The sequence below is a fragment of the Oncorhynchus keta genome, chromosome 16 (genome assembly GCF_023373465.1).
Source record: "Oncorhynchus keta strain PuntledgeMale-10-30-2019 chromosome 16, Oket_V2, whole genome shotgun sequence".
In the NCBI taxonomy this organism is placed as follows: Eukaryota; Metazoa; Chordata; class Actinopteri; order Salmoniformes; family Salmonidae; genus Oncorhynchus; species Oncorhynchus keta.
This window is the reverse complement of record NC_068436.1, coordinates 10,367,810-10,383,046: the sequence shown is the minus strand read 5'-3', so window position 1 is coordinate 10,383,046 and position 15,237 is coordinate 10,367,810. Positions and strand designations below refer to the sequence as shown.

General features: G+C 42.7%; 1 protein-coding gene across 1 annotated transcript; it reads right to left on the bottom strand.

The window, feature by feature from the left end:
* Positions 1–1,888: 1,888 nt before the first annotated feature.
* On the bottom strand, positions 1,889–14,942 carry LOC118395487 (uncharacterized). The gene is made up of 7 exons (XM_035789304.2): positions 14,186–14,942; positions 13,642–13,760; positions 8,176–8,358; positions 5,459–5,608; positions 5,065–5,176; positions 4,735–4,847; positions 1,889–3,178 (listed from the first exon to the last, which is right to left on the bottom strand). Exons 1-7 carry the CDS (start codon positions 14,466–14,468, stop codon positions 2,237–2,239), a joined length of 1,902 nt encoding a protein of 633 aa, XP_035645197.2. The 5' UTR covers positions 14,469–14,942; the 3' UTR covers positions 1,889–2,236.
* Between the last annotated feature and the right edge of the window lie 295 nt (positions 14,943–15,237).

Genomic DNA, 15,237 nt, shown 5'->3' with positions numbered 1-15,237 from the left:
AAATAAATGCCCCCGATACAATATATTGTAAAATACATATGGTAGAATGGGTTGCTGACTATTTAGACCAGATACCTCCATTAAATAGCACCATATATACACTGTGTACATGACATGACTGGGTGTATATGACATAGCTTTCACCTGGTCATTCTATGATCCCTTGCTGATGTCACTTCTTAAATCCATTTCAATCAGTGTAGATGAAGGAGAGGAGACGAGTAAAAATATATATTTTTAAGCTTTGAGAAAATGTAGACATGGATTGTGTATGTGTGCCATTCAGAGGGTGAATGGGCAAGACAAAATATTTAAGTACTTTTGAACAGGGTATGGTAGTAGGTGCCAGTTTCCCATGTATATCAAGAATAGCGCACCACCCAAAGGACATTCAGCCAACTTAACTTAACACAACTGTTAGAAGCATTGGAGTCAACATAGGCCAGCATCCCTGTGGAACACTTTTGACACCTTGTAGATTCCATTGAAACTGTTCTGAAGGCAAAAGGGGGAGGGTGCAACTCAACATTAGGAAGGTGTTCTTAATGTTTTGTACACTCAGTGTAGATTCTGAAGACCCTATTCTGTACTGGTGGTCATTTCCAGTGGTGGACAAATTACAGTAAATTACCTCAAATAATTGCTGAGACGGTTGGCTTAGGTCGAAGGAAGCCAAGGAAACTAAGGCCAATTTTAATTAAGCAATAGTGCCTGAGGGGTGTGGTATATGGTCAATATACCATGACTAATTCTGTGTTCATAACTAAGTGGAAGGTGGGAATTTACCAGTTGTGAAGTCGTAAATACCAGTTGGATGCATTCACGTGCTTTGAACTCGTTGAGAAAGGCAGATTGGCTAATGGCCAACAAGCTGTGTAAACTATAAAGTACATAAAGTATGGCTTGTAAACAAATTATAGTGTTGAAAACCCATATTAATAGATTGCTTTTTATAAATAATGTTTTGCATTTACCATTTACCTGTTGCATTTACCAGCCCAGAATGCTATTACCGAGGTATTACCGAGGTCAGCATGTGGGGGAAGGGGGAAGTCATGATGATAGACTAGTAATTACCAGTAGTTACCAGCTCAAATTGATTTTCTCCAGTCGTATGTGGTAAATTCCCACTTGGTTACGAACGCAACATAAGGGCTGTTCTTAAGCACGATACAATGAGGAGTGCTGTGGTATATTGGCCATACATCTCCATACACAAACATTGGGAGTAGAATGGCCTTACTGAAGAACTCAGTGACTTTCAACGAGGCACCGTCATAGGATGCCACCTTTCCAACAAGTCAGTTCATCAAATATCTGCCCTGCTAGTAGCTCCGGTCAACTCTAAGTGCAGTTATTGTGAAATGGAGACGCCTAGAAGCAACAACGGCTCAGCCGCGAAGTGGTAGGCCACACAAGCTCACAGAACAGGACCGCCGAGTGCTGAAGCGTGTAAAAATCGTCTGTCCTGAGTTGCAACACTCACTACCGAGTTCCAAACTGCCTCTGGAAGGCCCTTTCCTGTTTCAGCATGACAATGCCCCCGTGGACCAAGCGAGGTCCACACAGAAATGGTTTGTCGAAGAACTTGACTGACCTGCACAGAGCCCTCGCCTCAACCATATCGAACACCGTTGGGATGAATTGGAACGCCAACTGCGAGTCAGCCCTAATCGCCCAACATCAGTGCTCAACCTCACTAATGGTCTTGCGGCTGAATGGAAGCAAGACCCTGCAGCAATGTTCCAACATCTAGTGGAAAGCCTTCCCAGAAGAGTGGAGGCTGTTATAACAGCAAAGGGGGGGATCAACTCCATATTAATGCCCATGATTTTGGAATGAGATGTTTGACAAGCAGGTGTCCACATACTTTTGGTCATGTAGTATATCAAAAGGACAACATGGTTCAAAATGTATTAACAGATTTGATCACATTGTTTCAGTACATAAAGGAACAGGTACCACCTGATTATACCCAATAACATTAGGAGGTGTTATAAATATATTATAAAAAAGAGGGTATCGAATATAGACAACCAAATTCAGAGGGGCGATATAGTTACACTTCAATAAAATGTCTGTTTTGGCTATGCCTGCACACCAAACAAGTCTATCATCAGAGATGGTGAGCATACTCAGATGCTCAACTGAGACACTTCACATGATAATTATAATTCAGTATGCCAGCTTAAGAATAGTTCCCAGATATCCTCTGTTTACATCTCAAGCCACACTGCTATGATTTCTCCCCTTTGTGGACACTCCTATGTCTGATCAGGTTAGTCAGGAAGGAGAAGCTCTTGTAACATAGTTTGCACTTGAAGGGCCTCTCATTTGTGTGAACTGTCTGGTGCCTCTTCACATAGTTTGCCTCAGCGAAGCGCTTTCCACAGGTGGGGCAGGCGTACGGCTTGTCGGCGTCCGACCTAATGCTCGGTCTCCCACGTTGTGACTCAATGACACCAGAGGAGGTAGAAGCAGGAGCAACCACCCTCAAGTGGTTAGACTTTGAGCTCCCTCCTTGACCTCTAGCCATTGTTTGGGTGTTGTTGGGATTGTGTTCTGTGTTATAGGCTAGGTAACTATCGTGGTGAATGCCAATCCTGACCCTGTCTGTATTGGTGGGGAAACCATGAGGTAGATGAGGAAGGCTAGACCCAGGCCCAGGCTTTCTATGAACCCAGTCACCAGGCATTAGACGAGACCCTGAAGGAGAAGACAGACTTCCTGTTAGACTCCCACCAGATGGGTCTCCCACCACTCTCTGTGAAGGCTGAAGCCCAGGGTGACCTGCTCTGTTTATCATGGATACTGTGGTGTTTGTATCATAGGAACAGGAGGGTCTATCTCTATCAGCCCCAGGCCCTGCTTCATCCCTGCACTGAGAATGTGAAGAGAAGGGTCTGGGCTGCAGACTGGATCCCTGACTGGAGCCTCTGTCTCTCTGATGACCACCAGGACTGAGGTTGTTCAGTCCACCTGTCCACTGGTTGTGTTCTGTGTGGTGGTGGAGTCTCTGTCCCTCGTGGTTGGGTCCTGGTTCCGACTCGGGAAGGAAGAGCGACGGCTCCTGATCCAGGGTTCTGATCCGGGGCCAGGGTTTGTGACCAGCCGCTTCAGAGGTCCAGTCTCTCCCTCTAGCAACACCGGATATCAGCAGGTCCTCATGGACTGCAGACTGTAAACACACGTTGAACAGAAAAGCTTTATATAAGAAACTCTTTGCTGTACACACAGAAACATGACTTTATAAAATGTTAACCACAGTCAAACACATCTCTAACACTGTGATTCAAGTACCTAACAATATGGAGCCATTGGAGTGTATTATAAAAACCTTTCCATGTGTTGATTCAAGAATTAAATATGTTTTGGTTCGACTGAGAAGGATGATACAATGATACAAAAATAACAAGGGGGTCAGCAGTCATTTTTGTATTTCATTTCAATAAAATGGTTATACACTCACAACCTGAAGTAAGGTACTTTTATTGCACAAAACGATATGTGACAAGTACAATACCTTTACTCACTATGGTAACACTTTACCCTTTCGGTAAATCTGGTACCCCCAATTTGATAAAATGTATTTTAGAATACTTTGGAGAAGGTTCAACATTACACACAGCTTCACTAGTTTATGTGAAAACATGAATTAAGGCACAATCATTTCATCATTAGAAGACACCAGTATCAAACTACAAGACATAGTTGTCACTTCATCAGTGAAGCATTTTTACAGACACCATCACACCAACCATCACCATATCATCTACTCTGCCTCATCATACTTATTCTTTCCTCAGTTCACCTCATCCAGTTCCCTAGAACATTCAAAACCAACAGAATTAACATCAAACTAAGTAATACTAATACTACATTACATGTCACTACACTCTATACATGGGCCCTGTGCATTTTCTACTGGTGTATCCTGAGGTAGCTCCTCTCGGAGAATCTCTTCTTGCAGTGCAAACAGGCGTACAGGCTCTCTCCTGTGTGGACCTTCATGTTCATCTTCAGCTGGTCCTGGCTTGAGAACCTCTTCTCACACTGGGGTCAGCTGTAGGATTTCTCCCCTGTGTGGACCCTCTGGTGCCTCTTCAGGTGGTGCTGGTGGGAGAACCTCTTCTCACACTGGTGGCGGCCAAAAGATTTCTCCCCTGTGTGCATCCTCTGATGGATCTCTACCTGTTTGAGGTAATTGAAGGCTTTCCCACAGAATGAACACGGGAAGTGCTTCTCTTTGCCACCGGATCTACTGATAGCGTCACTACTGCTGTCATTTGTCAATGGGATTGTGTAGCCATTTACTGTTGAGGCACTGACATTGTGTGAGGTCTTGTTTAACATTAGGATGGTGTGAGGAGGATGAAGGCCAGGGAGGTTGTGTTTTTGCAGGGTCCATGTTCCAGGTGTTAGATCCTATAGAAGGCAGGCTGAAGGCAGCATCTGTTAAGGGAGGGGGTTAACCTGAGGCGCCATCAGTCTCTCTGAATCACAACTATAGGAGCAGGATGGAGCATCGCTAGCCGAGTCTGTGTCTGTTCTCTTCAGCCGCATACGGACACCTCCGTTTCCCCGTGGACCGAATCTACACCTTTCCCTGGTCACAGCCAGCCTGTTGTCATGGAGACTAAGTTCAGTTGTTTTGTGTTCGACTGTTTGTTTCTGTTTGTGGTTAACAATGTTGTTCCCCAGCCCAGAGTTGAGGAAGATGTCCCATCCACTGACCTCCACTATGTCACCTCTGGTCCTGGCCTGCTCAGTGACGTTGCCCTTGGCTGCACTGGTCTGGGAATCCAAAATGGCCACCCAGTCTCCTCTGTTAGCCTCCAGCCAACCACCTGCAGGAAGAGGTTACAAAATAGACTTTACAAACATCAAAACTCTACCTATGAATTTGTGAATTACGTGGTGAAGTTCATACATTATAATGTGTTTTTGTATGTAAATAAGTTGTATTGATTTCATTTTGTGAATGAAGAAATGATAATAACAAGGTGCATCACTATTCCCATTAAAGATCTATTACTGTATGTAGGCTATATGTATTTCTCTTACTTTGCTCCCCCATCTTTAGTCCACTCAGCAGATTAATTCTCTCTGGTCCGTCTTCTACTGTTTCCTCTTTGACCAGCAGCAGATCAGGCTTCCCATCCTCCATGTCTACTGACTAAGAGATAGAGTGAGAGGATGTTTGATCAAGAAATCTGATATGAGCACCCTGCTATGGAGCATCTTCTGGTTGGGCAATGAGGGATTACTATGAGTACTATACAAACATGTTAGTTGATTTTATACTATGCAAACGTGCTGATCAAATATCTTTCCATATAATCTTATTCATTATGATTTAAAAAGCAATCCTGATCCTAGATCAGCACTCCAACTCTGAGAGGCTTTGTGGATACGGCCCTGAACTAAAACCATTCAGACCGTAGTTCAGTGGGCTCACCTCAGTGAGACTGTATGTGGTCCTGTGCTGCTCAGCTGGTTCCTCTGTGGGTTCAGGAGGAGGTGTAGTCTGGTTGTCCTCCATGACCATGGTCCCCTCAGGGTTCCCAAGACCCTCCTCCTTCACCAGCAGCAACTCTGGACCCTCCTCCTGGAAGAGACAGGTGATACAGATTACACAGACATACACTCCCTCAGGTACATACACACAGATAAACACACTTTCAACATGGAGTGTTTACCCATCCCCACTATGTTTGAGTCCTATAATGTAGTTACAGAATGACTTCAACGTTGTTAAACCCATCATAATGGGCATAAATATGTTGTAGTTCAAATTTGTCCATTAAAAGTCAAAAGTCATCATCAGTCAAACCCGACTAAACTATTTTGACATGTACAGTAGGTGTTTGTTAGTAAATATACCTACACATACCCACACACTAAGGGTATATTGGTTATAAAGTGCTGTTTGGTGTATGCAGAACAGGGTGAGATCAGATGTGATGTATACTAAAGAGAGTCTCAATGAAAGTCTTCGAATGAAAAGTCCCATTTTGTGTTTATTAGACATCCATATGAAAATCCCACATACATGTATGTCTCAAGAACAATCTGCATGAACTTGATAAACTGCATACATTTTCTCATTAAAAGTGTCTTGGGGAAAAAAAAGAAAGTAGCTGAACGGAAGTAATGAAACAGGCATTTGTGAACATCATATAGACAGTACAATACAAACACAATATGTAAGAGACAAAAATATAAAACGCACCATGCAACTATTTCAACGATTTCACTGAGTTCCAGTTCATTTAAGGAAATCAGTCAATTGAAATACATGTATTAGGCCCTAATCTATGGATTTCAAATTAATGGCCTGTCTCAGACGATCCCGCAGGTGAATTAGACGGTTGTGGTTGTGAGGCCAGTTGTACTGCCAAATTCTCTAAAACGATGTTCGAGACAGCTTATGGTAGCTTATGGTAGAGAAATTAACATTCAATAATATATAATAATAATAATAATTATATTATATATATTATATATATTATTAACATTCAATTCTTTGGCAACAGCTCGGGTGGACATTCCTGCAATCAGCATGCTAATTGCATGCTACCTCAACGTGGGACATCTGTGGCATTGTGTTGTGTGACAAAACTGCACAGATTAGTGGCCTTTTATTGTCCCCAGCACAAGGTGCACATGTGTAATGATCATGCTGTTTCATCAGATTCTTGATATGCCACACCTGCCAAGTGGATGGATTATCTTGGCAAAGGAGAAATGCCCACTAACAGGGATGTAAACAAATGTGTGCACAACATTTCAGCTCATAAAACATAAACCAACACTTTATACGTTGCGTTTATATTTTTGTTCAGTATATATGCCTTGTATCACACAATGTCTGGATGCAATATTTTACCCAGGAATATTCAACACTGAAATCTGTTACTCTCATTATTCCAAATGCATCTGTGGATATTTTCTGCTGACAACAATGACAATTAATCTCTGTCTTTACTGCAGGGTTTTAACTAAATGTCAAAAGCTATTGAGTGGGATGGTTGCTTTCCATTTTATGAGTGGAACGGTTTTTCTGCTGGTGCATCCTGAGGAAGCTCCTCTCTGAGAACCTCTTTCCGCAATGAGTGCAGGCAAACAGCCTCTCTCACGTGTGGACCTTTAGGTGCATCTTCAGCTGGTGTTGGCGGGAGAACCTCTTCTCACACTGGGGGCAGCTGTATGATTTCTCCCCTGTGTGGACCCTTTGGTGCCTCTTCAGGTTGCCAGCCTGGGCGAAGCGCATATGACAGTGGGTACAGTTGAATAATTTCTCCCCTGTGTGGACCCTCTGGTGCCTCTTCAGGCTGCCAGCCTCAGCGAAGTGCATGTGACACTGGGTACAGCTGAAGGGCTTCTCTCCTGTGTGAACCCTCTGGTGGATCTTTAGGTTGCCAGCCTGGGCAAAGTGCATGTGACACTGGGTACAGCTGAAGAGTTTCTTCCCTGTGTGGACCCTCTGGTGGATCTCCAAATTCTGGGGCAGTTGAAGCCTTTGTTACAGAACATGCAGAGGAACATTTTCTCTTTACTATTGCCTGATGTTGCTCCCCCTCCCTGAGTCTGGGCTCTAGCCTCGTCATTTGAGTTCAATACCTGATCTAAAAGAACATTAGAAGATGCCATCGACGTTGACACTGAGTCGCGATCCCAGAACCTGTGTAAAGGGGAGTGGGTCACAACATTTGTATTTGTCTCTAAGCATCCCCTGTAATATAAGAAATCTCTGCCCTGGGAGTGTCCATCTCCTTGGTGACGATCTGCATTCAATGTGGGAGGAGCGTCGCCCTCCACTTTCACAGTCACCTCATCCACCACTATAACCTCCCCTTTCTTATCTAGGCACCCTTCAGAGTATACACTACTACTGTACCGGTTCCAGTCCCCTCTAGACAGATCAGTCTGGGTCTCTAAACCAAAGGGCATGTTGCCAGGGTCCATCTCTGTAGCGTAAGAACAAGACGGATCATCACCGCCATTTTCTGACGAGTCACCATCACCATCTCCATGGGAATGAACCACCCTCTGCCTTTGGTGAAATACCGGTAAGTATTCCGAGGCAGGAGGACAGACCAGTCTCTCTGGGTCTGATCTGTGGTCAGATCCTGTGTGCCTCTGTGTTATGATGGCGTTTGGAGTTCCACTGACCTCCGTGATGCTGGGTTGAGTCTTGGCCTGGGGCGTGGCGGCAGTTGCGATGTCCTCCTTAGCTACAGGGGGCGCCACTCCAGCCGTTGCTTCAGTCTGGATGTCTCTACTGTGCCGTGGGTCCTCCTCTCCTTCTGTCCTCTCATGCTTGACCCCAGGACCTGGAGCCTCTGCATCTGCTGACTGACACAAAAAGAGAGGAGGTTACTGAATTCAATAACAATGTCGTAGGGAAGTCTCACAAGTTGGGTTGTTGCGGTGACCGTATTACTGCCACACCGGCGGTCACAAGGGCAGTCAAATAGGCTTCTCCAAGCTCTGATGGTCATTAGTCGCCTACTAAACTTGCTAACTGCCTGGTACTCAGCACTCTATTGTTCATCTACTCACTCTGACATCAATGCAAATGTAATCAAAAATCGAATCAAATACTTCATGAGAACCCATGAGCTCATGTTGTGCAACATTTCCATAAGCTATGAAATTGTGTGAAATAAAACAGAGTGATGGCCTCTATTAAAAAGAGGAGGATCCCATCAGCTTTCTATAGGCTAGGCCTACAATATTTATTTCTCAACTTTCCTAATATTAGGCACATTGCCTATCTTTACAACAGCCTACCTTGCTAGCATGAAAATTAACCAAGGGAAAAGCACTATTTAAGTGCATAGATGACATGTATTTTTTCAGCTGCCACCGTTTCGAGACAGGTGCATGATAATGGTCCATTTTAAATCAAAACAAATTTCACACATACAGTGCCTTCAGAAAGCATTCAGACCCCTTGACATTTTCCACATTTTGTTAGGTTACAAGACTTATTCTAAAATTGAGTCAATAGTTTCCCCCTCATCAATCTATACACAACAGACCCATAATGACAAATCAAAAACAGGTTTAGAATTTTTTTAAACTTTAATTATTATTATTATTATTTTTTAAATATCACATTTACATATGTATTCAGGCCCTTTACTCTGTACTTTGTTGAAGCACCTTTAGCATCGATTACTGCCTCAAGTCTTCTTGGGTATGAAGCTACAAGCTTGGCACACCTGTATTTGAGTCTCTCCCATTCTTCTCTGCAGATCCTCTTAAGCTCTGTCAGGTTGGATGGGGAGCGTTGCTGGACAGCTATTTTCAGGTCTCTCCAGAGATGTTTGATCGGGTTCAAGTCCGGGCTCTGGCTTGGCCACTCAAGGATATTCAGAGACTTGTCCCGAAGTCACTCCTGTGTTGTCTTGGTTGTGTGCTTAAGGTTGTTGTCCTGTTGGAAGGTGAAACTTCGCCCCAGTCTGAGGTCCTGAGCACTCTGTAGCAGGTTTTCATTAAGGATCTCTGTACTTTGCTCCGTTCATCTTTGCCTTGATCCTGACTAGTCTGTCAGTCCCTGGCGCTGAAACACACTCCATTCTTCACCATAGGGATGGTGCCCACTTTCTTCCAGATGTGACGCTTGGCATTCAGGCCAAAGAGTTCAATCTTGGTTTCATCTGATCAGAAAATCTTGTTTCTCATGGTCTGCGAGTCTTTAGATGCCTTTTGGCAAACTCCAAGCGGGCTGTGAAGAAATACCCTAACAGTTATTCAACATTTTAAGCTAAACGTTCTGATCTGTTGCATCAACCACATAATGTAAAACAGTTTTTTTTAATGCTAGTGGTTGTATTAATTTGGGATCTATCGTATCCCACAACTGTCCCAGACTATGTTTGGAATATTTATTCCTCGCACAGAATAGAATAGGTAAACGTTTGTACTATTGGTGATAGTAGATTGACATAGGCTAGTGCTTTTGCTGTCCGTTTGGCCTATTTATCTTGTTGGCTGACAAAGTAAATGTGGACAGTTCTTCCAAAATCTTTAACATGCACCTCGGAATTGGATAAGAACGCACACAGTTGCGTCCCCGATGTGTGGGTCTTCATTTGTAGTCTGTGACAAAGATACGATCACGTGATGGAGAGCCATGTGAGTGAGAGGTGCTGCGGAGTGAGGCGAAGGGCACAACGCAGCACTTCGGGCCAAGGGGACAACGGCCTCAAAATATATGGATTTTTGTAGGGGGCATTACGGGCACACAAAAAATGATGCCGCTGGGAAATTCGAGGCATTATCAAGTGCTTGTCAAATTGTGAATGAGAGACTGAAAGTGTGTAATGCACAAAAAACTAAGCAGAGCTCATGCCTTTAAAGTGACTTAAAAAAAAATCAATAGTCACATCATGAAGCCTTACAATGTATTAAAAATCAAAACATATAGCCCAATGTTTGTAGAACAACTAAAGTTACATTAATAACTCTAAATTAAGCATATAGGAGTACCTATTTATTTGTTAAAGTCAATCGCTGTGAGAGTGACAGTTATTTGCTTGACAATCACCCGCTGGCGACATTTCTCCACAGCCCTACTCACAAGCTCCCGTATGCAGATAAATAAGGATGTACTTGTAAGCAAAATTAATAGCTGTCGACATGGAGCAGCTGCACCCCCACTTTCAAAATAGGGGTGCAAACGGATGTTTTTGCACACCCACTTTTTACCAGAAAATGATCATGACCCATTAGGTAATTTGTCATTTTCAATGATTAGTAATGTTTTGAGCTAGTCTGTATTAAAATAGATACACTATATATACAACAGTACGTGGACACCCCTTCAAATTAGTAGATTCGGATAGTTCAGCCACACCCGCTGCTGACAGGTGTATAGAATTGAGCACACAGCCATGCAATCTCAATAGACAAACATTGGCAGTGGAATGGCCTTACTGAAGAGCTCTGTGACCTTCAACGTGACACTGTCATGGGATGCCCCCTTTCCCACAAGTCAGTTTGTCAAATTTCTGCCCTGCTGCCCCAGTCAACTGTAAATCCTGATATTGTGACATGGAAATGTCTAGGAGCAACAACTGCTCAGCCGCGAAGTGGTAGGCCACACAAACTCACAGAACAGGACCGCCGAGTGCTGAAGCTCGTATCGCATAAAAATCATCTGTCCTCGGTTCCAACACTCACTACTGAGTTCCAAACTGCCTCTGGATGCAATGTGAGCACAATAACTGTTTGTCAGGAGCTTAATGAAATGGGTTTCCATGGCCGAGCAGCTGCACACAAGCCTAAGATCCCCATGCACAATGCCAAGCGTCGGCTGGAGTGGAGTGGTGTAAAGCTCGCGGCCATTGGACTCTGGAGCAGTGGAAACTCGTTCTCTGGAGTGATGAATCATGCTTCACCATCTGGTGGATGAATCTGTGTTTGGCAGATGCCAGGAGAACGGTGGAGGAGGAATAAAGAGGTGGGGCTGTTTTTCATGGTTCCGGCTAGGCCCCTTAGTTCCAGTGAAGGGAAATCTTAACCCTACAGCATACAATGACATTCTAGATGATTCTGTGCCTCCAGCTTTGTGGCAACAATTTGGGAAATGCCCTTTCCTGTTTCAGCAGGACAATACCCCCGTGCACAAAGTGAGGTCCATACAGAAATGGTTTGTTGAGATCTGTGTGGAAGAACTTGACTGGCCTGCAGAGAGCCCTAACCTCAACCCCATCTAACACATTTAGGATGAATTACAACGCCAACTGCGAGCCAGGCCTAATCGCCAAACATCAGTGTCTGATTTTACTAATAATCATGGCTGAATGGAAGCAAGTCACCGTAGCAATGTTCCAACATCTAGTGGAAAGCCTTCCCAGAAGAGAGGAGGCTGTTATAGAAGCAAAGGGGGGGACCAACTCCATATTAATGCCCATGATTTCGGAATGAGATGTTCGACAAGCAGGTGTCCACATAACTTTGGTCATGTAGTTCATGTCCATGTTAAATATTATATAATAGCTAACAGATTGCATTTTGCACCCCCGCCTCCCATCGCCTCAAGATGAATTGTTTTGACCACTAAAGTTTTGCTTCTCTCCGGCGTGACACGGTTTTGGTTCAGTGCAGTTAGAAAGCACTAGTTGCACCACTGGTGTTTAACATGAAAAGCTACCTGCAATATACATGTTTTATCTATTCTGTTGTGTTGTTAGAGTACAAAGATTTTTGTTCAAAATGTGGTTGTATTAAGAACCAAAATGCAATAACATTGTATGCAGTCCTGTTCTTAGTTGCCAATGACTGGAACAAATTGAAAACAATCGCTGAAGCTGGAGACGTATATTTCCCTCACTAACTTTAAATATCAGCTATCTGAGCAGCGAACCGATCGCTGCAGCTGTACTTAACCCATCTATAAATAGCCCACCCAATCTACCTACCTCATCCCCATATTGTTTTTATTTACTTTTCTGCTCTTTTGCACACCAGTATTTCTACTTGCACATCATCATCTGCTCATTTGTCACTCCAGTGTTAATTTGCTAAACTGTAATTACTTCGCTACTATGGCCTATTTATTGCCTTACCTCACGCCATTTGCACACACTGTATATACACTTTCTTTTTCTTCTATTGTGTTATTGACTGTACACTTGCTTATTCCATGTGTAACTCTGTGTTTGTGTCGTACTGCTTTGCTTTATCTAGGCCTACATAATGACAAAATATGCAGGCTGTATATGAGTACATTTCTTTTTGTATGAAGTAGCATTTATAAAAGAAAAGGTTGGAGACCCTTGCTCTGGGTCAAACTGTTGAAATATGACCCATATTACCGGAGCAAAAATTTTCTTTCTATTGCAGATTCAGGGCTGCAATTTATGGACATATAGCTGACCAAAATATATATATATATATTTCATGACAAATTAATAATTACGTTTGGAATATTTTTTATGTGAAAATAATTAATGACCAAATGTAAACACAAAACTCTAGTTTGCATTTTCAAGTTGACAGTTCTTGTTCAAAGCCCTACCAGATTACACTGCCATATTGAGAAAGAACATTGTTAAAAGATCACAGTTAACATATGTAATTGTACTACATTATTGTGATCACATTATTTGTGACAAAAAGAAGATGACAACTTAATGTGCATTTGAACAATATTTTTTATTAACCTGTAAATCTTTTTTGAGTAAAACATTATTCCTACCATTTTCGATTTCATTATCAGTTTGGCCTGTCAATCGATCACTGTGGCTGGGATTGTCAGGGGAGGAGCAGAACATGTGAGAGTCACAAGCTTGTTAGGGTTTCAGACCTGTCAATGAATTATTAGGGGTGGGATTTTCAGGGAAGGGTGAAGATTAGTACTCTAGTAATTAAAACACTTTTTCAATTTAATTTATAGTGGGAAAACCTAAGACAAATTGTTGTGTTCTGTTCATAAATATGGTTTCCCCTGTTAAACAGAGTAGAATTGCAGGAAAATTGTTTTTGGGAGAGGTCCCCCAGACCCGAAAGCTTTTGCACCCCCTCTTTCAGAAAAAGTCAGGCGCCCATGGCTGACAGGAGCCTTTCTGAAATAAACGGGCCACATTTGAGGATCTGTAATTTTTTATGTCACACTATGACACTAACCTCTATCACGATAACCTGCTGGATTAAGGTTCCACTCCCCTCATCTATAGCTAAGGGTTGGTTATCTCTCCAAGCTGGCTTCACAAAGCTCCTGTGGCCTCCAGTGAGATGTCCTTCACCTGAGAGAGTGATTGAGGAAAAAGGGGTGGTTAATTTAGGTACTGTCAATGCTCAACGTTATATTGCACACTAGCTATAATTGGGAAGAATGTAAGGAAACACCTCAACTTTTTGATACACTATTCATTCATTGATTGATTTACTATGTTCCATGCATCACATTATCTTGAGTATAACAATAGGAAATTCAAGGTAGGTAAATCAAGAATCTTTTTAGATTATATTGTGTCTTTGTGCAAGAATAATTCGTTCTTAATTGACCTGCCTGGTAAAATGAAGGTCAAATAAAAAAACGTGTAAAATAGACAAGTAATCAGCGGAAGTGACCAAAAACTGACCAAGACCCGATTCTGGGAAACGCATCTGAACACGTGGTGAGGGTAACACGGCAACAGCCCCCGCACTCTACAAAATCTAAATGTACCTCTTGCCATTCCTCTGTTTCTGTCGAGGATCTTGACACTACTGGGACGACTGGCGAGGACGCGCTCTCGCATTGTCCTCTCTGCGCGCTCCCGTGCCACCTTCAGTTCCAATAGCTGTAGTTTCCTGCGTAATGTCCTGTTTTCTTTCTGGCTTTGAGTTATTTCCAAACGAAACACTGCATAGTCGTCGTCTACGAGTTTACAGATCTCTGCTACGGCTGAATTCGCTAGCACCTCCATGATGGAGGCAATTTGAGTGTGAAAAACCATACAGTTAGCCATTGTTAACAGCTACTAGCTAGCTTTACATAAATAACATCTATCAACCAAGTCGAAAGCGAATTAAACACTATCTGGGGTAAGTATGTGATGCTGTGCAGTTACATTAGTCATATGAGTTCCAGGGGGTTAATAAACGTCTAAATAAAAACGCTAACGTGGAAACTGTTCTTGGTCACAGGTCGCTTCCGTTTACACTGGATATTATTGGTTGGCGTCATGGCTCAAAGGGTGTGGTTAAATAAATAAAAATATGCGTGTTGTAATTTGAAATACGCTACTGCTTAAAATGGTAATTATGTTAAAAAGCATATTTGGTGTGTTGGAATGGTGTGGGCATATACCGGTCGTTAAACATATGTACACGAGTAGCTCATCCTCTATAAGGAAATAGCTAGCATTATTTTAAACCTTTGAGATAAAGGTTTAAGTTGGGGTTTTGAAGTGCTTCTCCAATTTATGCGTTAGCCACAAATGCAACTATTATGGATGTGCACGGTTATTCGAATATCCATAGTATGCGAATAGTTGTGCGAGTACAATTTTTTTTGCAAGAAAAAATACATGAATTAAAACATCTGACAATCATTTGAAACGATGAATTTAATAAAACAAACGTTTTAATGTAGTTATGACCTGCGCCACGCAAAGACTAGTAGCCTTCACATGTGTAGCTTTATGTTGGAGTGGGCTACAACCAGCAACCAACAGGTAAGGCAGTTGTTTACAGAACGGAGTTGAAGTGAGTGCCTCAATAAGCCTACCTAGCTTA